Source organism: Herpailurus yagouaroundi, unplaced genomic scaffold (assembly GCF_014898765.1).
Source record: "Herpailurus yagouaroundi ecotype Mexico unplaced genomic scaffold, PumYag 166, whole genome shotgun sequence".
NCBI lineage: Eukaryota > Metazoa > Chordata > Mammalia > Carnivora > Felidae > Herpailurus > Herpailurus yagouaroundi.
The window spans coordinates 9,130,660-9,153,164 of record NW_024412407.1 but is presented as its reverse complement, the minus strand read 5'-3'; the positions used below and the strand labels follow the sequence as shown (position 1 = coordinate 9,153,164).

Sequence of the window (22,505 nt, the reverse complement as noted above, 5' to 3'; positions counted from 1 at the left end):
CAGGCAGAGTCCCTCCCCTAGGAGGACCCTGCTAACTGAGCATCTTCATGCAATCTTCCTGAAACCCTAGTTACTTAACTCCTTTTAAGGAAGTCTTATTTTAAAGGTCATTAAAAGTTCTATTTTCATATTTCGTCAAACTTGCTTCAGAAATTTTAAGAATATTTAAAGCCATATGAGAACTTTATTTAATCAAACTACTGTTTCCATGGCATGGCCTGCAGGGAAGTATTTAACAATAATTATGCTTAAGGTATTACAGCCTTTATACTCACCCAGCATCTTAAATGTGATGTTCTAATAATAGAACTCCAGAGTTTAACACAAGCAAAAGGAAACAAAAGCAAAATGCATGTACCAAATGAAGAGGCTGCCGGCATGTGAACATTCCCTTGTGTGTATAACCAAAAAATAAAATAAAATAAAAAGAAGCAGCAGCATCTTTAGGCACAATCTAATGATATTTATAAGTGAACCATATCCCTGTGGACAAATTATGGAAACTAGTAAGCTCAGCTATTTGGGAACTGGTTATAGCCATGCAAGACTGTTTTTTAGGAATTTGTGCATCAATTTTTGACTTTCAACAAAAATCACTTATAAGCTAAATAAGTATTAAGTTCTAAAGAAGTTTTGAGTAAAGATATATAACTGATATGTGGTAGTTACAAAGGTGGCATGGAAGCTGTAAGGGAAAGTATGTCAATCTGGGGCAGTGATCTCTAAAATTTGTATCAGCACATTCCAATTCCATGTCTGAATTTCAGACATGTCTACGTTGTTGAACCCAGGACTGATTGACAGTACCCTAAAATATTTGTCCCTTTTCCTTTTTGGGATTTAGTTGGTAATTTTATGGACCCCTTTTATATCGCCTTTCATCAACTCGCCCCATTTGCCTGCATGGTTTTTAGGATCTCATCAGTAAAACCCAAGAGAATCTACTGAATAGAGATTAAATAATGAGATAGTTCATTTAGGTCAAGAATGGTAATTGGCATTTCACAAAAGCAGTAATTCATTTGGGCAGTACCCATAAAAATGTTGGTGCTCCCTAATTAAAAAGTACAAATGAAAAAAAATATTTTGACTCTCAAGGAGACAGTGAAACTAACAGAAATCTGGTAAGGGTGGGAAAGGAGACTTTCATGTGCTCTGCTGGTGGAAGTGTTCATTTATTATAAATGTCACGGATGAAAATTTGGCAATGTATACATCAAAAGCTCTTGAAAAAGCCGTGCCACTTAAAATCTGCTTCTAGAACTTAGCCTAAGGAAATAGTAATTGAACATGTGCACAGATACATATGTACAAGGATGCTCATTGCAGCGGTGTTTATAAAAGCAGCAAATTGGAAACAATTTATGTGTTCATCAGTGGAGGAAATGTTTATATTGTAGTGATTAAGCATGACTCAGAGCTTTAATATCAAGCTAGAAAAATGTGATAGATGTTTATAAAACAGTATGTAGGGTATGGTACCATTTTGGGGAGTGTGTATGTGAGAGAGAGGGAAAACCTGAAAGGTGCAAAATATTAAGCTCAGCTCTACGAGGTTGGATTACGTATGACTTCTGTTTTTTTCCTTTCTTACTTTGCTGCATCTTCAGAATTTTTTAGCAGTTAGTATATATTACTTTTATTATCGGGGGGAAAAAGAGGTTATTTTTATTCTAAGAAAAAAGTAAACTGAGCTCCTGCTACCTGCAGTGCTCAGCAGAGAACTCAGGGTTGGAACAAGACCCGGCCACTAGTCTTCAGAAGCTAATAGTGTGGATAACAGAGTGGGGAAAGAGACTGTGATTTGTACAAATATTCTGGGTCACTCTTGAGTACACCTTGATCATTACAGAGTCACCATCAAGGGATGTTCATGGAACATCCTGACATGCTTGACTCTAAAACCAACCTAGAGTTCTCGCTTCTGGATACCCCCTCCTCCTTGAATGGGCCCTCTGTCCACTGCACTTCCCTCCCATCAACATTCCTGGATGCCTGAGTCCAGTCAAAAAACACGCTTATTCATCCCCTGTAACACACCAGTTACTGAGCTGGTTTCCTCTTTGGCTCCCTTGTGTGTCCACATATGTCTCTTTATCCCTGTTAACTAACAGGTTATTTCCTCTTCTTCAACCCTGCTCCCCACAATACTAGTCTTTCCACCTTCAGCGTCAATCCTTCCATATGGACAGTGCTTGTCATTTTTCTTTCTACTTTGCATTTTCTCACTATTACATGTTCTTACGGGCTGAGGAGGAGCTCTCCTCAAAGGAACAAATTGGTCCTGGTCTCTTCGCTTTGTGCACAATTGTATAAAGTAAAAATGTCCCATGATTACTTATGCTTTGAATCTGCCTGCACTCTCCCACAGTTAGGGAAAACAGAGTATATCTCATTTATAACTGTATGGCCTGCAAATAAAGTTTCATTGTGCTCTGTGTTTTGTGAGATCTAAATATTTACACAAAGGCTTTTGCTTCAAAAGTTTGGTTTCCCTCGAACTTGCTACATGCATGGATTCAGGGTTTACTGAAAAATCAAAGATCCAATATTTTCACTTTAGTTCTCTGCCATGATTAAAGTTTGCTTTTTTTCCTGTTGTGTCCTTCTTGGATTTAGTTAATTAGTTTTGTTTTACTTAAGGAGGTGTTAAAGACTACAGAGAGCCACGTGTTTTTTTCCACGTTTACATATCAGTTGCTTTTTAATTGTGTGAGTGTTTGGATATTGTTTATTTTTCGTCATGTAATTCCTCAACTATTATCGTTAGATCTTAAGCCTTTTTTGTAGCCTGCTTTGTATAAAGGTCGACACCATTGCCCAAATGAGCTTGGACTACTCTCCAGTATCATAGTAAATGACAACCATATCAGATCAGGAGTAGACTATTTGAAAATTCTGGAGATACAATCAGAATATCACTTGCTGTCCAAGGCAAGTTTCAAACACCCTTACACATAAATAAGAGTTTGAGCAAAAATACCAATTACACTGCTTTTTATGCAGATCTTGGACAAATAACTTAAGTTCAGCATTTTAAGCTCTCGAAATTAGATGCCTCTATTGTGAAAGGGAACTTCCAGTCTTGTGTTTTGCAGGGTTATTTGGGGACCTGATTTTGTGGACACTTGAGAAATATGAGATTGAACAAATGTTAAGCAGCAAGTTATGTTGTGGATTTACCAAGTGCTGATATCAGGGATTCCAGGAGGGTGCTTAGTGAGACAGGCTGCTCACCTAGAACTAACCTAAATGCCACAGAGCAGTGACACTCAGGAAACAGTGACGCCTGTTTCCTAGGTCCTCTCTTACCGTGGTCCTTCTTTCTCCACCTAGAAGAGAGACCTCATCATGTCACCCTTCATTTGCCTGAAGCATCTATTCAAGGAGAGGTCTAATGCCTCATTTCATTCAGAGATTACTTCTGAGAAATTTTCCTACTAAGTAATTACCATCTTTGGATCTGTCTTTGTGTCCACTGGGACATTCTTTCTCAATCGCTTGTCCTATACTATGGAGGTCTGAACCGGGCTCCAGGTACAGGACCAGCACCCACTCGTACTTCTTAGCCAAGAGCAAAAAATTTTCATGTTCTTAAATTCACGACTGTAGCTTGAAAGCACTGGGCACTGTATTTTGTTGCTTGCATTTTTTATCCTGATTTGGTTAAGGAGGATCCTGCCCTGTGGGGCTCTTTTGTTGAAGGAGCCACCCCATAAATAAAAGGAGGAAAGAAGCCAGCTGAGAGGAGGGAGGCCTGGAAAACATCGCTTGTATGAATCACACCTGACCTCCCTACTTATTCCCTCTCCTGCTCTCAGCCAAGCTGTTACTGCTCAGACCTGTATGTCTCCTCTGCATCCCAAGTATGAAATGTCAAAGGCAGCAGCCAAAGGCAGAGGTAGTCAGGTCACTATTTCACAGTTGTTGCCACCAGTTCTGGTGTACTGACAATGAACGTGGGTGGGTTTTTTTTTTTTTTTTAACCTCTGTAGCCTTTAACTTTCAGTACAGCGTTAGGTCAAGTGGCTACCCAGGAGTAACTGAATGCTAGGTGGGTGAGATCTAGCATCTTCGGAACCAGAGAGGGCATTGGGTATGAACAGGTAGAATATAGTATAGACTCCAAACTGTAATTGGATATTTATTTGATATTTTTCCAGAAAGACGTGAGTATTAACAGCTAGAGACTGTTCACTTCCTCGACATTTGAGACATTTGCCTAACACCCTAGTGGGGTCGTCCAGGTGGGGAAGTCAGTAACCATACAGAAGCCATGATCTCTAAAATAATTTTACCTGATAAATTTTCAACCTGTCTTCAAGTGTTTGTTTGTTTATTTATTTATTTATTTATTTCAACGTTTATTTATTTTTGGGACAGAGAGAGACAGAGCATGAACGGGGGAGGGGCAGAGAGAGAGGGAGACACAGAATCGGAAACAGGCTCCAGGCTCCGAGCCATCAGCCCAGAGCCTGACGCGGGGCTCGAACTCACGGACCGCGAGATCATGACCTAGCTGAAGTCGGACGCTTAACCGACTGTGCCACTGAGGCGCCCCTCTTCAAGTGTTTTTAAACTTAAGCTGCTGAACAGGAAAGATTGGCCTTCAGGGTATTTTTGTTTTTGTTTTTCCAAGTTTTTATTTAAATTCCAGTTAGTTAAAGCAGGGTAATATTAGTTCCAGGTGTAGAATTTAGTGATTCATCACTTACTTACAATGTGTGGTGCTTATCACAACAAGCACCCTCCTTATTACCATTCCCCCCCACATCCCCTCCAGTAACCCTCAGTTTGTTCTCTTTAGTTAAGAGTCTGTTTTCTGGCTTGCCTCTCTCTCTCTTTTTGTTTTCCCCTATGTTCGTCTGTTTTGTTTAAATTCCATGTATGAGTGAAATCATACGGTATTTCTCTGACTTATTTCACTTAGTATAGTACTCTCTAGCTCCATCCACGTCATTGCAAATGACAAGATTTCATTCTTTTTTGATGGCTGAGTAATATTCCATTTGTGTGTGTGTGTGTGTGTGTGTGTGTGTGTGTGTGTGTGTGTGTGTGTACACCACATCTTCTTTATCCATTCATCATTTGATGGACATTTGGACTCTTTCCATAATTTGGCTATTGTTGATAATGCTGCTATAAACTTTGGGGTGCATGTATCCCTTCGAATCAGTATTTTTGTATCCTTTGGGTTAATACCTCCCTAGTAGTACAATTGCTGGATCCTAGGGTAGTTCTATTTTTAACAGTTTGAGGAACCTCTATACTGTTTTCCAGAGTGACTGCATCAGTTTGCATTCCCAACAACACTGAAAGAAGGTTCCCCTTTTTCTGCAGCCTCACCAGCACTTGTTGTTTCATGTGTTGTTAATTTTAGCCATTCTGATAGGCGTGAAGTGGTATGTCATTATAGTTTTGATTTGTATTTCCCTGATGATAAGTCATGTTGAACATCTTTTCGTGTGTCTGTTAGCCATCTGTATGTCGTCTTTGGAAAAACGTCTGGTTTCAGAGTTTTTGTATTTCATCTTGATGCCATTTGACTTGGTAGAAAAGAGTAAAGATAAGGTTTTGAGTAGGTACCAAGAAAGGCATAGAGGTCAGGACTTGAATAATTCATCACTGAATAATCAGTCATTTAAAGAAGTGTATCAGTATTTATCATGGGAGACTATTAAAATTTTACTTCATATAAAGCAAAACTGTAGGAAAGGAATTACTTTTTAGTTCTCTATTATTTCAGTGTCCTGATGGGTGAGTTAGGCCTGGAGTAGAATTACTACTGAAAAATCCATCCCTAAAAAAAAAAAAAAGTTTTGTTTATAAGTCAGTCTTTTAAAATACAGACCAGGCCAGATTTCTTTTTTGTTATGTATTCTTTCCAGCCCTACATTGAGTTTCTCCCTTTCTCCCAGTTGCCTAGCAGGGCCTTCTGCCAAGTGATGGGAAACCTGGATTTCACAGCAGCACAAACCTGGTGCCCTTTTCCCTAGCATTGCATTCCAGTAAAACCATATCAGAGTTTGACCTAGGTATTTCACACAGACAGCTGTTGCCAGGTCATTGAGGCTTTCCTCCAGAAAAAGGACCATGGTCTTCTGTCACACAGGAAAGACGTGCACGCAGACCAGACTATCCTGGAGCTGCCAGCCAGCCTGTGTGGCTGAGCAAGGGCCATGCAAGGGAGAGTGCCTAGAGCCGCGTGCAGATGTGGATCTTATTCCAGATCTCCTCCTTCAGACCTTCGATGAGTCCTGCTGGATGCCACCAAAGGCAACAGAATGTGGGCTACAGAGAACAAGTGGCTTTTGTATACTTTTCAGACATCTGTAATGATGACCAGGTTTTCATGACTAAATTCCACCACAGTTCACCTCGCCCTTTGTCACTGCAAGGAAATTTTTCATTTTTTCCCCCTTCTATGTAAAAGTTTCCTCTAGCAACTGCCCTGATTGTCACCAATAGTAACATCCTCATTGAAAGGAAGAGAAATTGGGGCACCTGGGTGGCTCTGTCAGTTAAGCGTCCGACTTCAGCTCGGGTCATGATCTCACGGCTTGTGGGTTTGAGCCTTGCATCATACTCTGTACTGACAGCTCAGAGCCTGGAGCCTGCTACGGAGTCTGTGTTTCCTTCTCTCTCTGCCCCTTCCACACTCATACTCTGTCTCTCTCCCTCAAGAATAAACATTTAAAGAATTTAAAAAAAAAAAAAAAAAAGAGAAATGGAAGGAGCCTGAAGGACTTTGTGGCTGAATTGAAAAAGACAGGGCTTAGCATTTTTGTATAGCTTTAAATACTCTTCAAGTTTATGGGTGTTAAGTAGCTGCAATTTTAAATAAAAGAGTTGGGGAGTGGCCCCAGCCTAACACACTGTTGTGTCTGTTGTCCTGGCCCCTCCCTGCTCCCAGCTATAGGGTCTCAAGGCAAAGTCACACTGTTTGTGATTGGAATCCTTGGTTAAATGGCACTGTGATGGGGAGTGTTCTGAGTTAGGCCAGCAGCATGCACTCCACAGGTGAAGGAACCTGCTAAATGGGATATGTTTTGAATACTAGCAAGAAACCTGCCCCCACTCCGTGGTGGAAAAGACAGGAATGACAAGTATCTGGCTGTATACCCTCAGCAAAAGATCTGCCTTTTCAAAAGTGTGAAGTAAAGGAGGAAGGAGTGCTGGTAAAATTAGGTGATTTTTTTATTAATTGATGGTAAATGCAGAGAAGAATTAATTGCATTTAATGACTAAGTGTTTCCACCAAAGGACTGCAAAATGCAATCTCCCCATGAGTTTTTAATGGAGAAAGAAGTTAAAAATTTTTAAATATTACCTATCAGTTAAAAAGTAGTCTGATTCTTAACAGCAACAAAATTCACATGAGCATCCTGACAAGCTGTGTGAGAAACACAAACCCAAGTTTTTGCTTAGAGCAAATTAAAATAATTCTATCCAAATCCACATGGTGATAAAAGTTGTTTGACTCTAGTAGGTCCGAGTTCTGCCATTATTTCTTTGTTTTTAAGCCATAAAGCTTTTATGCTCTGAACTAAAGGCTTATTTATTTATTGTTGCTGCCAGGGTCATTTGTTTATTTGTTTTGTTTGCTGGGAGTGAAGGGGTATCTTCTGTGGATTCAGGAACATATACCAACAACCATTGTAGCTTTTGTGTTTATCAAAACACAAAATGTGTTTATGCATCATCTGGCATATGTTTAGGGTTATAAAGTGGTACCTTCTTAAAGTGGTGAGGTCCAGAGAGAAGCCATGAAAATATGGCTTAGGAAGGATGGGATTTTCATAAATAGTGCTTTGTCTTAGATTTTTCTTCTTGCTAAATGAACCTCCGTACTTCAGATAGGCACCTCTGGTTATTGTGTTTATTTGCAAACATTATTCTCCTTTGCTGTTCGAGGAGGGAATAATTCTGAGATGATTGTGTTTACATACATAATACTGATAGTTTCCCATGTGTTTGTAGAATAATCATAAACTGCTTAATTCAAGGACTTCTTTCACCCAGAACAAACTGTGCTCGCAAAGATCGTGGTGACCGCGACCTCTTAGTTAAGTAACTAGCAGTGGATTTCTTTTTCTCAGTAAACACGATGATGTATCTATTAAAGCCAGAAAATAAACACTTATAATTGACACTTTGAAAAAATTATATTAAAATTTGTTTTCCCACACAGGAAGAATTTAATGGAAAACCCGACTCCCTCTTTTTTAATGACGGTCAGCGAAGAATTGACTTTGTTCTAGTGTATGAAGATGAAAGTAGAAAAGAAACCAATAAAAAGGGTTCAAATGAAAAACAAAGGGTAAGTTTTTTGTGTGTGCTATTTTCTGTTTTATTTCTTATAATATCGTGAAATGAAAAAAAAAGTGCTATTTTTATGTAAGCAATAAAGTGAAACTGGTATTTGAAATATGATATACCAAACATACTTTCATATTTTCTCTGCTCATCATTCCCTCAAGGCATGTTAACAGATATATATATTTTTTAATTTGAAGCAGAAACTTCCTCAGGCTCTTAACCCCGTTGGTTTCACAGCCAAAGGCAGACTTTATTCCAAGGAATTGCATTTTCTATCTGTAGAAGAGATTTACATTAAAATCATACTTGGCTATTTGCAACTAGGTTGGGAAGGGACGCTGATGATTAGTGATGACAGCCAGTGTAGTAACCACTAGCCTTCAGTGTGCTCTCACTCATGGATGCTGGGTGCCTTTTGTATGCATTGTCTCGCTTAATTTTTACATAACCTACGAGGTGCCTTCTGTTATGTACCATTGTAGATGACCGAATTGACCCTTAGGTTACAATGATTGCCCAAGGTCACCAACAAATAGTGGAGCCATGGTTCAAATTCTTGTCTTGAGTTTAGAACCTGTGCTAGTCACCTCTTCCTTTTTCTATCACTTCCTTTTCATCCGTTGCCACTCAAGCTGCTCCTCCTTCCCTTTCCTCTTCTTCAAGTTTTCTTAAGTAACAAGACTATTTTTATCTTGAGATATTAAACCATTTAGTAGCCTAGGGTTATAACATACCTGGATCTCCTTTACCTGAACCCAAACTGTATTAAGCTGAAACAGGACAAAAAGAAGAGAGCATACATAGGTCACTTTTCCCCCACTTTGAAAACAACTCCCTTATTCTTTGTTTGTTTTTCTCACATCTATGCTATTCATATACACAGCTTAAATTATTCTCTCTGGACTTTCTCTCTGAAATACATCATTCTTAAATCTATTGATTTCTGCTCATTATTTCAAACCAGCTGATGAAACCTGCTTAAAATGAAGCAATCATGCCTGTTTCGTGTGTTTATTTTGGAAGGGGTAAGTTTCGTGTTTTGCATTCACATGGTATCACAGAGTAAACGCAGGCACTGGAACTTAACATTCACATTCTAATTCTGCCACTCCAGTTATTTGGAGTAATTCTAGCTGATATGATAAACTAGTTCTGAATTACAATGTCTTAACGTAATAGACGTTTACTTATTTCTCATGTCAAATCAGAGGTAGCATCCCTGTTTGGCAGTATGGGTTTAGGGGTACGGGTAAGGCTTGGTCCCTTGCAGTCATTCAGGGACCCAGGCTGACACAGAAGCTTTGCCATATTCAACAGGTAGTTTCTAAAATCATCCTAGGAATCAACATAAATAATAATTTAAGAGAGAGGATGGAGAGGATGTGCTTCGTTACCACTTTGGCCTGGAAATGACGTCAGTTTTGCTACATTCTATTGGTCCGAACTCTGGAAAATGGAAAATGTATTTTCTGGCTGGACAGCCATTTCTCTGTAGGAACTCCACATTGTAGAAGTGGAACATGAATCTTTGGTGGACAGCAGGCTAGTCTTGGCCATACCTATTAACTGGCTATATGACTTGAATGAATTTTCTGGTCAGTATCATATTTCATTATCATTTTTGAGATGCATATTATTTTTACATTTTGACATCTTTAAAATCAGGGTATGTCTTACAAATGGCATATCATAACTTCATTGGCTGAATTTTTCTTATGGATATGTAAAATATTGGTTCATCACACACTAATGGCATCTTAGAGTCAGGGAATGGGAATTCCAATACCTAGTCCATAGGCTTATGGTAAGGATTAAGTAAAATATTATGTAGAAATGTGATGTAAATTGTTAGCACATATTAAATCATATTAGATAATAGTAATTCCTATGCCCTTACTCTTATTTGTGGCTTTCTTAAAACAGTGTGCTAGCATGAAATGCATGACTCCTCTTTTGTTATTATATGATTTCATCACTAGAGGAATGTAGCTTAGAGTGTTTTATCATCTTCCTGTGGACACTAAGATATATTCTGTGCAGTCATAGTCACCATCATCAAATATTCATTAAGCACCCCTATGCCAGTGGAACTGCCTGCACTAAGCACTATGTAAAGTAAGTTAAACAAATCTAATCCATTAAAGTGTAAAGGAAACAGTTCTGGTTTTAGACAAGAGCTTCACTGCCATGGTGAAGGGGCCCTAGAGCTGCTTACATTATTAATAAGTGCTGCATTTGCTTTACCCAGAAACAGGTCCCAGGGTAACTCTCATAAATCAGGAGGAAAAAAGTCATTAATTTGGCAGTCTCTGAACTCATGGATAGATGTACCATGATGTTGGTTTTTCTAACCCGTGCTTTGAAGTGCTTTGAGACCGTGTTTGTACATATTCCTTAGACTCCACCAGAATTTAAAGCTCAGTTTTGGAATCACATTTTTATTAATCAGAAACACATTTGTGAGTTCCATCATACCCTCTGTCAGGCCTTATTCAGGATTTAGGACTCCACCAAGGAAAGGCAATTTGAAAATCCTGTTTTCTTTGAGAGAAAAAAAAAATTATGTGTAAATCATACTGATTTCCTAAAGCAACACCAAGGTTGACTTTGTCAGTGGCTGATCTAAAGAGTATTGTTAAATACTTTTCTAGAAATGGAGAAAGAAGTAATAGGGCCACAAAACATAGAGGAGTAAAAGGCTACATCTTCCCATGAGCAGAAGAGAAAATATTTTTTCTAGCTAAGTCTCCAAATAGCATGTCACTTTGTCCCTTTATATTAGTGAAAATACCTCAGGAACTTCACACCTTCCTTTAAAAAGTACAAATCAGGGCACCTTGGGTGGCTCAGTGGGTTAAGCGCCTGACTTTGGCTCAGGTCATGATCTCATGGTTTGTGAGTTCGAGCCCCATGTAGGGCTCTGCTCTGACAGCTCAGAGCCTGGATCCTGCTTCAGATTCTGTGTCTCTCTTTCTACCATCTCTTTCCTGCTTGCACTCTGTCTCTGTCTCTCTCTCAAAAATAAATAAACATTGGGGGCGCCTGGGTGGCGCAGTCGGTTAAGCGTCCGACTTCAGCCAGGTCATGATCTCGCGGTCCGGGAATTCGAGCCCCGCGTCAGGCTCTGGGCTGATGGCTCAGAGCCTGGAGCCTGTTTCCGATTCTGTGTCTCCCTCTCTCTCTGCCCCTCCCCCGTTCATGCTCTGTCTCTCTCTGTCCCAAAAATAAATAAACGTTGAAAAAAAATTTTTTTTAAAAATAAATAAATAAATAAACATTAAAAATATTTTTAAATAAGATAAAAAGTGTTAATCATTTAGATTAGGGCATGGGGAATGATAATAAGTTGTTTCAATAATGCATGCCCATTTAGCCTACACTATCCTGGGCACTGAGTCAGTTTGAATGGTTTTTGTTTTTGTTTTTTGTTTTTCTGCAAGAACTCAAAATGTCTTAAATGCTAAAGGAAATAATTTTCTCACTTAAGAAATAGCCCTCCATTAAAGCATCTGGGCACCTGGGCAGCTCAGTCAGTTAAGCATCTGAATCTTGATTTCAGCTCAGGTCATGATCTCACTGTCATGAAATCAAGGCCCAAGTCGGGCTTTAAGACAGAGCGTGGAGCCCACTTAGGATTCTCTCTCTCCCTCTCCCTCTGCCCATTCCCCATGTGCGTGTGTGTTCTCTCTCTTAAAAAAAAAAAAAATGTAGCCTAGAGGTAAAACCATTTCTGGGTTGGATAATTTATTGACTTAAAGAGGTCGCCAGGAATTGAACTCCTAACATCCTTTGCCCTGCCAGCCTCATTATGTTTCTGTTCTTAAACTGACTTCACTTGGTTACAAGATGGCTCTTGTACTCAAGGCATCTGGAGGTGAGAAGAGGGAATGCCCTTTTTTAAGGGGGAAGAAAGCTCCCCTAGAAGGGCCCTAAGCAGACTTGCCTTCACAGTTCATGGTCTGTCACAGTCTATTCCAAAACTTCTTGTTGGCAAGACAGTGGAATTACTACTTCCCATCATTACCACAGACACATGAAGATTAGCCTTTCATCTTTTAAATTGCCTGATCACCCAATACCTGGAAAACCATCAGGCTTTTCTTAGCAGTGAAGAAGGGGGAAGTGACTGACTGTTCAGTAGGTAGCCAGCAGTGTGTGGCATAGTACATGATTAGTGATATCTAAATATGTTCCATGTACATTATGAAGAGCAGAGATGTTCTAAATAAAACAAGTTTCTATATTTTTCTCCAACCCCTTCTGCTTAGTTTTGTTAGCAATGCTTCTTCCACTTCCTTTTGCTAGAACTGCAAACAAGTGGCAGAATCGATCTATTTTGAATTGTGTTTCATATGACCCTTGACCTCCCTTCCAACATATGAGTTTATGACCAAGTAAAGGTAGAATTCGGGGGATGGTAAAGAGGGTGGAGGGGTCTAGGTAGCATAAAGACCATATAAGCAATCCTGACTAAGTGTTTTATTCATTTAATTTTTTATCTGCACAAGCCGTTCCTAAAAGTTAACAGAAAATTCATTTCCTTGAAGTTAGATGAGAATTTTTGTATGGAAATGTAAATTTGTATTTCATATCTGACTTTAAGAATTCTTTAGTATGCAGCAGAAGAATCTGGCTGGTGGACACCATAGAATGTGAGGTTTTTGAGAAATGAGCAATCGAACTAAATTGTAACCAAACTTTCAAATAATGTGAGACAGCTAACTAATTGGTTCCAGATCCTGTGAGCTTTTTAAAACTGTTATCCATTGTTTTAGATGAGTTATCATGAGGCTGGAAATGTTTGCCTAGAAGCCGGAAGAGATCTCTTTGGACATGTTTCAAAGTTCATCAAAAAGTTCTACTACAGTGAACACATTATATCTCTCCATTTACTGAGGTTTTATACATTTTTTTAAGTTTTTTTTTTTAATGTTTATTTATTTTTGAGAGAGAGAGACAGAACATTAGCTGGAGAGGAGCAGAGAGAGAGAGTGGAAGACACAGAATCTGAAGCAGGCTCCAGGCTCTGAGCTGTCAGAGCCCGACGCAGGGCTCAAAGTCACAAAATGTGAGATCATGACCTGAGCTGAAGTCGGACGCTTAACCGACTGAGCCACCCAGGCACCCCTGAGGTCTTATATTTTTTAGTAAACTTTTATAACAGTGTCCATGAAGATCTTGTCCATTTTTTTTTTTTAATTTCAGGTGTACAATTTAGTGATTCAAGACTTAGATACCACACCTGGTGCTCATCACAATAATTATAATCCTTAATCCCCATCACCTATTTAACCCATCCCACTCTCCTCCCCTCTGTTAACCATCAGTTTGTTCTCTGTAGTTAAGAGTCTGTTTCTTGGTTTGTCTCTCTCTTTTTGCCCCTATGATCATTTGTTTTGTTTTTTAAGTTCCACATATGAATGAAATTGTATGGTATTTATCTTTCCCTGATCTTGTACATTTTTACTGTTCTTTTTTTAAAAAAATTTAATGTTTATTTTTGCAGACAGAGGACGAGTGGGAGAGGGGCAGAGAGAGAGGGAGACCCAGAATCTGAAGCAGGCTCCAGGCTCTGAGCTGTCAGCACAAAGCCTGATGTGGGGCTCAAACCCAGGAACCATTAGATCATGACCTATGCTGAAGTCAGATGCTTAACCTACTGAACCACCCAGGCACTCCTTAACTATTTTTATTTTAAAATTGTGTTGATATTGTCAGAAGCACTTTAAATTGTGGTTTGTGATTTATTGTGTATAAAGTCCATTGGTTTTCATAAGTTCTACCAAGAAACCTTGATAAACTCTTTTTAGTTCTAACAACTTGCAATGGATCTTTTAAGTGTTCTCAGAAAAAGACCACATTATCTAGGAATGATGAGAGTTTTGCTCTACCTTTGCCATCTTTATACTTCTTTCCTTTCCTTGTCTAGGTGCAATGGCTAAGACCTCTTGAATAAAACCAGGAACACATAGTAGTCACTATTATAGGGTTCCTGATTTTAATGGGAATGTTTCTAAAGTTTCCCCGTTAAATATCACAACTGCTATCAAATTTTGGCAGTTTTCCTTCAAAAAAGTTAAAGGAGTCGCCTTCTAGTCCTAGATTGCTAGGAGTTTTATAACTGGATTTTCAATTTTATCAAATGCTTTCTTTTGTATCTATTGAGGGATCACATGGCTTGACTCCTCATTAAGTCTTATGTGCATTAAATATATGGTCGTTTGTGGCCAATAGATGATAACAGTATAGATAACTCAAAAATCATTTATTATTGACTTTAGCTCGCAATGTACGTTTTTCCCAGTCATTAGCTCCTTACTTATGCTAATACTACATTAACATAGTTTATTTATAATTCGTTACAAAGTATTTGAGGTCACTTACAGAAATAATATCAAGAATGAAAAGTAATTAGATGAGAAACACAGAGTGACAAATGTAAAGTCCAAGAAAATAAAATGAAGCCAGGTGTCAGAGTAATAAAGTGACTTTTTAAGTAAGCATAGGTCCTGTTCAGAAGTTAGTGTTGAGCTATAAATTTGCCTCTGGGTTTCCTAGTAGCCAAAGAAAATGGGAGATGTTATTAATAATACAGTCTAATGTCTTAACACAATAAAAATAAAACTGTCCAAAAGAAACATAATGTTTTGATAATCTCCCAGAAAGAAATTTATTCCATGGAGCCTCATAAAAGGGAAGCCATGATTGACTAGACTTAACATTGGCCTATCTTCTCCAAATTGAAGAACCAAAGGGATGGCAGAAGGGGATTATGAAGAATCAGAACAGTATAAAATAATTCCTGGAAATGACGTGTTCACCACAGATAGTCCATGAATTGGAAACCTGAGGCTCATCTTAGGATAGGTTAAGAAGAAATGATGGTAACCATTGTTGGCTGGTTTTACCTTCCCAGATAACTTTTGGTAAGTGTCCTCTCTTCTATTGTAGGGAGCAAAATCAGGTTTAGCTTCAACTCGTTAGCATTTTAGACTAAGGTAGGGAGCCCTTTATATTTTTATCTCCTTTCTTTACACCCTCCTTGCTTATACTAGGATTGTAGGTTAAAAGGAATAAAGTAAACTAGAATCAGCAGTTTCACATCACAGCTACAAAATGTGTTGCCTGGTATAAGCATGTTTGGTTTTATTTTTGAGTACTCAGTGTAAGAGCAATGAACCCAAATCTTCTTATTCCCAAAATGGGAAGTGTCCTTGGGCCCAGACGGTCCTTAGAACAGACAAACAAAAAGGACCCTGAAATCCTAATAAGTAAAACCTGATTCTTCCATTTCATCTCACAAAGATGTGGAGAACAGAAAATCCTTTCCTTTCCCTGCCTGGTCCTTCTGAGATCTGGCCTTAGGTTTGAAGGAAGAAGCTGTCATTTGCCCTGTCCCAAACATACACGTGTCTCACTTTTTAAAAGGTATAAGATGGGGAGAAAGAACTATGCTGAATTTTCATAAGGATTAGGCTTGAAAGGGCTAAATCATCACAAAAGAATAGCTGCTGTATATACATAGAGAAGGCGTGTTTTAAAAGCAGTGTTTCTTAATTTTGTCTGAGAAGAGGCACTTGTTTTGCTCCTTGAAAGCAGATTGTTCAGGCAGCATTGTGTACCTACTGAGTCAGAATCTCCAGGAGAAGAGCCCAAAAATCTGCATTTGAAGCCAGTGCTCCAAGTTGTTTGTATAAGTAAGTACATTTGGAAAACCTTTCACTAAAATGTTTACAGTAGTTATCTCAGCAGTGAGATGTTATTAGATGATAGTTTTCCCCTTCTCAGAAAATTTCTGTTTTCTAAGTTACCCACAAAGAGCATTTGTTTCTTTTATAATTACACCTAAAATGTTAATTTATAAAGAAAATTTGAAGTGAATTTCAGCTAAATATTCGCTTCCATTCCATGCTGATTATTTAGAATGCTCATCTTTTTTCTGTCCCCTAGAGAATACACACTACCTACGTGAGTAAATTCCTCATCAGATCAGTCCACTCACATTAAATATTTTATCACCAACATGTGAACTTAAATTAAATCCCAATTAAATAATTTATTCCATTTACCAAACCTTGAGCACATGATATATAACTGATAAATAGCGTTTAGAGTAATTAGACAGTAATTTTTTTTGTACAAATTAAGTACCTTTAACTTATTCCTCATTCATCTTTGTAGGCTTAACCAAGATTGGCAAGTTGAAAAATACACTGACAGCATCATCAGTACTTTGCCTAACAAAGCTGTAAGAATATATGAAATTAATCTATGCATGTGTTTCATTAATCCCAACTGATTTGCGCTTTATTATCATTACAGTGTGTTCAGTAATTTCACTTTGTAGGCATTACAACCCCTATTTTTTTATCCTGAAAAAGCTGGGTGACATAAAGAAAATAGTAGATTGGTGTTTACAATCAGTATTATTGCTGTGTAATTCACAAGCCAGTCTTCCCCACAATGACTTTATTAAGCCAAATGAGATGTGTAATCTAAGGTGCTTAGGGACAGAAAGCTTCCTTAATTATGCCCGTCTGTCCTTTGTGATTTTGATTGCTTTTATTCTTCATTTCTCTGACAGCTGTATTAACCTCTCAAAAGAGATACGAAAAGAATTCCAGTTTCTGGGGTGGAATAGAGGTTCTTACCCCCAGCATCATTCTCCACCAATAGTAATAGAATCACATCCATCTTTTTCATGATGTACACAGATCCTCAATGATTACAGTCATTTTGGCTTTACTAGAAGTAGGTTAAAAAAAAAAAAAATCCAGGTTACAATGCCGCTGAATTTGTTCCCCTAGAGACAGAAGAATTTATAGCACAGTCTGAAGTATGACTGGGCATTTTTCAGAGCCAAAAGAGTCTAGTTTGGTTATTTTGTGCTGCTAAATACAAACCGTAGACTATAGAGCATAGCACATAGTTTAGGTTCACATATGTAAGGCTTTCCATCAAGGCACATAGATCACTTTTAGTTAGAAATTGTGTGACCTTATATTTCACTTTTTCAACAAGTGTTTATTGAACAATGGCCATGTCAGGCAGTATGCAATATTAACTTTCTTCCATTTTAACATGGAGGACAGCGCTACCTTAATTTTTTTTTTTAATGTCAAGAATGCTGTTGCTTATCTAAGTGTAAATTCTATGGAGAAGCAAAGATGATTTTATATTAAACAGATTTAAGCAATCTTAAGTAGTCTTTTCCTGATATGTGCGTGTTTGACAAATACTGTGGCATATGCTAATTTACTTTAGCTACCTGACAAACCCAGAAAACTGGTTTGATCAATTTTTAAAATATTCCACTAGTTCTTTGTGGATTGCCTTGCCAAAGGAAAATAACAAGAACTGTCTTATTAAAGTAACTCCAAGGTGATAGATTAACATGTTTAAGCAAATAAAAATGTCCTATCCTTGATTCAGCTGTTTAAGTATTTATAGTGAGTGGTAAAATAGAGGGCATTATAAACCAACTCCAAGGTCTACCAATTATCTTGAGAGAAATCAGGTAAATATCTCAGGAGTTCTTTGTAAAGAACTAGATAAAAACTAAAATAGGATAAATTAGTACAACCTTTCTGGAGGGCAGTATGGCAATACATATTAAAGAACTTAAAATTGCATGCGTTCTTTGATTTAACAATTCTGCTTCTAGGACTTTATCCCAAGGAAATAATAATGGATGCACAAAGACTGTTCTACAATGATTTTCATAATAGTGAAAATTAGGAACAACCTAAATATCCACCAATTTGAGATTTGTTAAATAAATTACAGTACATCTCTACAAGAGAATATTACCAAGTCATTAAAACGAGACTGAAGAAAAGTATTTCTAAGGTTTTCTGCATCTATAATATTCACATGTACTGTATACTCTTATCAGTGACCACCCTTATTATACACAGAAATGAGGGAAAAGCAAGGAAATGTAAAGATGTATTCACAACTTTCAGAGAGTGAAGAGGACACACACACACACACACACACACACATTCTCTTACACACATATACACATTCATCAGATATCAGAAAACGTAGTCTGAGGACCGGGATGACCAAGCAATACAGGAGAGTCAAGAAGAGGGCTGAGTAATTCAACATTAAGGTCCATTTCTTGGAGTTCCAGTATAATGGTGTTATTGGCGACCTACTGGAGGATTAGGGGGTCACTGGTGCACACAGTGTGGAAGCCAAGTGAATTGAGGTTAACTAGTTTTGTTTAGATATTAGGCATTAAAAAAGAGAGCTGGACCTCTAAAGCCTGCAGGGGAAAGAGAGTTTTATTTATTTATTTATTTATTTATTTATTTATTTTTTATTTATTTATTTAATGAAATAAGGGAAGTTGAACAAATTTAAAGGCAGAAAAAGAGGATATGGCTAACATGTCTATAAGGTTTATTATGGGTCAAGCATGAGGCTGAGGACTGTTTACTCATGATCATATTCAATCCTTAAAGAAACCTGGGATAAAGCTATTTTTGTCTAATTTTTGAAATGAAGCCACTGATACTGGTATGATTTAGATTATTTGTCCAATGTCATAGAATCTGGGTTTGAATTTTGACTCTGCATCTAACCATTATGCCATTATTTTCCAAATGGAAAACCAAATTGGTAGGAGCTAAAGGGGCGATTTGGTAGAGTAAAATCTGAGAGGAGAGAGCCCCATGAAGCCATTAAGGAGTTGTAGCGTCAATTTAGGCATTCCATAGAGGAGGAGACATGTCTTCTGCAGTTCAGCATGTTACCACAGTCATGGTGATACAGCTGATACAACCAAGACAGGAGTGGTTTGTGTTTGGTATGTTGGATGACAGAACAGCCCTCCTGTGAGGTTGGTTCATTTCCAGTTCTCTAAACCATCCCCCTTTGTCATCTAATAATTCAGACTCCAAGGTATCTGGAAATCACTTGATACTCTGGATGTCCCTGAGCTATCTTGTGCTAGCACACTCCAGAATTAAACTGTATCTCTTCTTTGTTATACTCTATAATAATTGTAAGTTAAAGTTCGTGGAACATTTTGCGGGGGCTCAGGAAAGGGGAGCTCAGTTGCTACAGTCAGTAGCAACTCAATCCATTCCTGTATAATAGGCAGCCATCGATCCACCATCCACTCAATTTATTCATTCATCAAGCATTTATTGCAGGTTTTTTATAGGTCTAAGTGCTGAGGATCTCAAGATTAAAAGACACATCTCTAGAGGCAGGGATGGTAATCGAAGAGTAGGTAGGGCCATGGAAGGATTTAATATTCTTAAGGATGGGAAACGCTTAAAGTGTTTGTTGGCTGAGGAGCAATGAAGAGCAATGAAGAGGAAAGAATAAACAGAAAGAGAGAAGATATTGCTGAAAGCTCAAAAGAAGATAGGAAAAGGATGTAGTCTTGTTACTGCAGGAGAAATGGCAGCTAGCTATTGATAGGTAGAAGGGAAGACACTAGCAGGGGTTCACGTGAGTGGCTGCCATTTTCTCTGCAAAGAAGGAGGCAGGGTCACTTGCAGAGTGTCAAGTCTAGAGTTAGGTGTGGAGTGTGAGGATTACCTTGAAAGTTTGGAACAGCTCCCTGGTGGATGAGTAGGGGCCAGGAAGGAGTGGACCTAACTGTAGTGGTAACTGTGAATTTGTAAGAACGCCAGTTAACACAGGTGATTTCGTAATGCCAGCACTTATTAAAATAGCCATTTAGTCACCAGAGAAGTCCCTCTTTTGACGGATTCTCCTGCTCTTCTAACTAGAAAGACATTTGTCTACAAGAGTGAATATCTTTGGGCCTGAACCTTCACATTCTAACTGAAATTTTTCCTGACTGACTTCTAAGGGATACAGAAGACACCGTCATGGATGCTGTTAATGAGACAGTCTGGGTTGCCCTTTGTACAGCTTCAGGATGAGTCATCTTCCCTGAAGGAGAAGAAGTCAGAGTGTCTGGTCTACTCAGAATACCCACCCCCTCCCCTGTACAGTGATTTAGGTTTTAGGCTAACAAGTTTTCCCTAGTTATGGTTACTGTATCAGTCAGGATTCTGCCGGCAAGTCACAGAAATGAGCTCTAACTTAAGCAGACAATGAGTTCTTCCGAAGAATGTTAGGGAGCTCACAGTTTCTTCTGAAAGGTTAGACAAATAAGCCTGGAAACCAGGTATTCAGGAGCAGCACTGACCGGCAGTGATGCCCACAATCTGCCATAACCTCTACTTCTGTTCTCTCTGGGACCGGCATTCACTCTCCCAATACCCAGCAAGATGAGTTCTGCTTGGCCCAGCTTATTTGTGTTGCCAGCTTCAGAGTGAGAGTCTGGAGTGCTTGGTCTGATGGACAAGGCCTAGCTCGTATGCAAATAGCTGAACTTCACAGGAGACCAGGAAGGAGAGTGTCTGAGTTTTTATCTACTCTAGTGGACATGGGCTCTGGGGAGAGTTGAAATGTTGGGTGGCCATAAAGAACAACAAATGCCCATCACAGTATCATGAAACACATGAAGAAATGTTTCAGCCCTTCCATATTGGAAGGTCGTAGGTCACTGGGTGCTGGTTTCTCTATAGTCCCCCTAGAGCAAACTATTTTAGATTCTTCTTTTACTCTTCAGTACTTTACAGGATGCCTCTCAGGAGTGTTTGTAGAATGAATTAAGAAGCATTTGTTGAATATGTTCTTTCAACAAACATGTATGGAGCAAATACTCTGTGGCAAGCACTATGTTGAACATTGTTTACAGGATCGAAGAATGCTTTTAAGCAATAGTAAGGAAAGGTGCAGTCAGGTACAAGGACTGGACCACCATGCCAGAATGAAAATGTGGGTTAGGATCTAGACTGAAGAAATACTGCTTAGGTAGAAGCAGGATGAGTCTGAAGGAGCTTCCCAAGTTGAAGCTGGGGATATGGCAGGTCAGGTCGCTTGTTCATATTTAGGGAAGTTGGTAGCACTTGCTGGGTTTTCTCTAAATGACCATTGCACGCTCAAATTGTAACAAGCAATTAAAAGTATTACATTTGGAAAGCCCTTAGACCAGTCTCTGCCATGTTGTAAGTACTGTATAACCATTTATTAAATAAATAAAAATTAAAGCAATGTTCTGTTTCCATACTTCCACAAAATATGTTAGGATTCCACTTGGACTCAAATTTAGCCAAATACTAGGTAAATTTTTTTCACCTTTGGTCTTTGTCATACAGCACCCTCTCTTTTCTATTTATTAGCCACTTTCCATGTTCTAGGCACTTTGATAGCACAGCAGCTCAGCCACTGCTCTGCCCCTTCACAATCGGCAAGTTGTGAACAGTGCTCCCTGGGCAAAGTCGCCTGACTGCTGGATTACCAAGGCCATGATCCACTAATTCCCCTATCTTGTTAACTGCTGAAATAAAAAAATGTAATTTTTTAAAATTTTTTCTTAACGTTTATTTATTATTGAGAGACTGAGAGAGACAGCATGAGCAGGGAAGAGGCAGAGAGAGAGGATGACTCAGAATCGGAAGCAGCCTCTAGGCTCTGAGCTGTCAGCACAGAGCCTGACGCGGGGCTCGAACTCACAAACCATGAGATCATGACCTGAAGTTGGACACTTAACTGGCTGAGCCACCCCTAAGAAATATCTATTTTTTTTTTTAATCTAGCTTTTTCAGTTGTCTTCAGTGGGAGCATTGGTCCAATTAACTTTCTGTGATGACTAGAAATGTTAATTCTAGTATATGTGTTTTGGGTGGTTTAAATCATACAATCCTCATGAGACCCTCAAAAGGAGGAGTGAGGTTTTTTTCTCCATTCTAAAGAGGAGGAAAATGAGGCACAGAGAGTTGGTTTCCTGCCAAGGGTCAAGGAGCTGATAAGTAATGGCACCAGGATTTGAACACAGGCAGTCTGCTTTCAGGGTTTGTATGCTTCACCCCGTCTTCACTCATTTTCCTGCTTTCATGAAGCACTATAGCTGTGTCATCCTCACAAGTGTTCTTTTAAAAGGTTAAACAAGTTTCTACCTCGACATGATTTCCTTACAGCTTAGGACACAGCTTGACAAAAGCCTAGCCAGGTACAATTTAATATCAACAAATACAGTATATTCTGCATCTTTTCAAATAGCTGTGTAACATGGATGGAGCTGTTATCGATGAATTAGTTCCCAACTTTTGTAGATTTAGAGGACTGTATCTTCATGTGCATTTCAGTCT

General features: G+C 38.7%; 1 protein-coding gene across 2 annotated transcripts in view; it reads left to right on the top strand.

The window, feature by feature from the left end:
* The window catches only part of ANO6 (anoctamin 6), a 197,029-nt gene that overhangs the window by 104,539 nt on the left and 69,985 nt on the right, over positions 1 to 22,505 (top strand). For both annotated transcript variants that reach the window (XM_040488369.1, XM_040488370.1), the window contains one exon: positions 8,192 to 8,320. In XM_040488369.1, the coding sequence (XP_040344303.1) occupies positions 8,192 to 8,320 (129 nt within the window). The remainder of the gene's footprint in view (positions 1 to 8,191; positions 8,321 to 22,505) is intronic.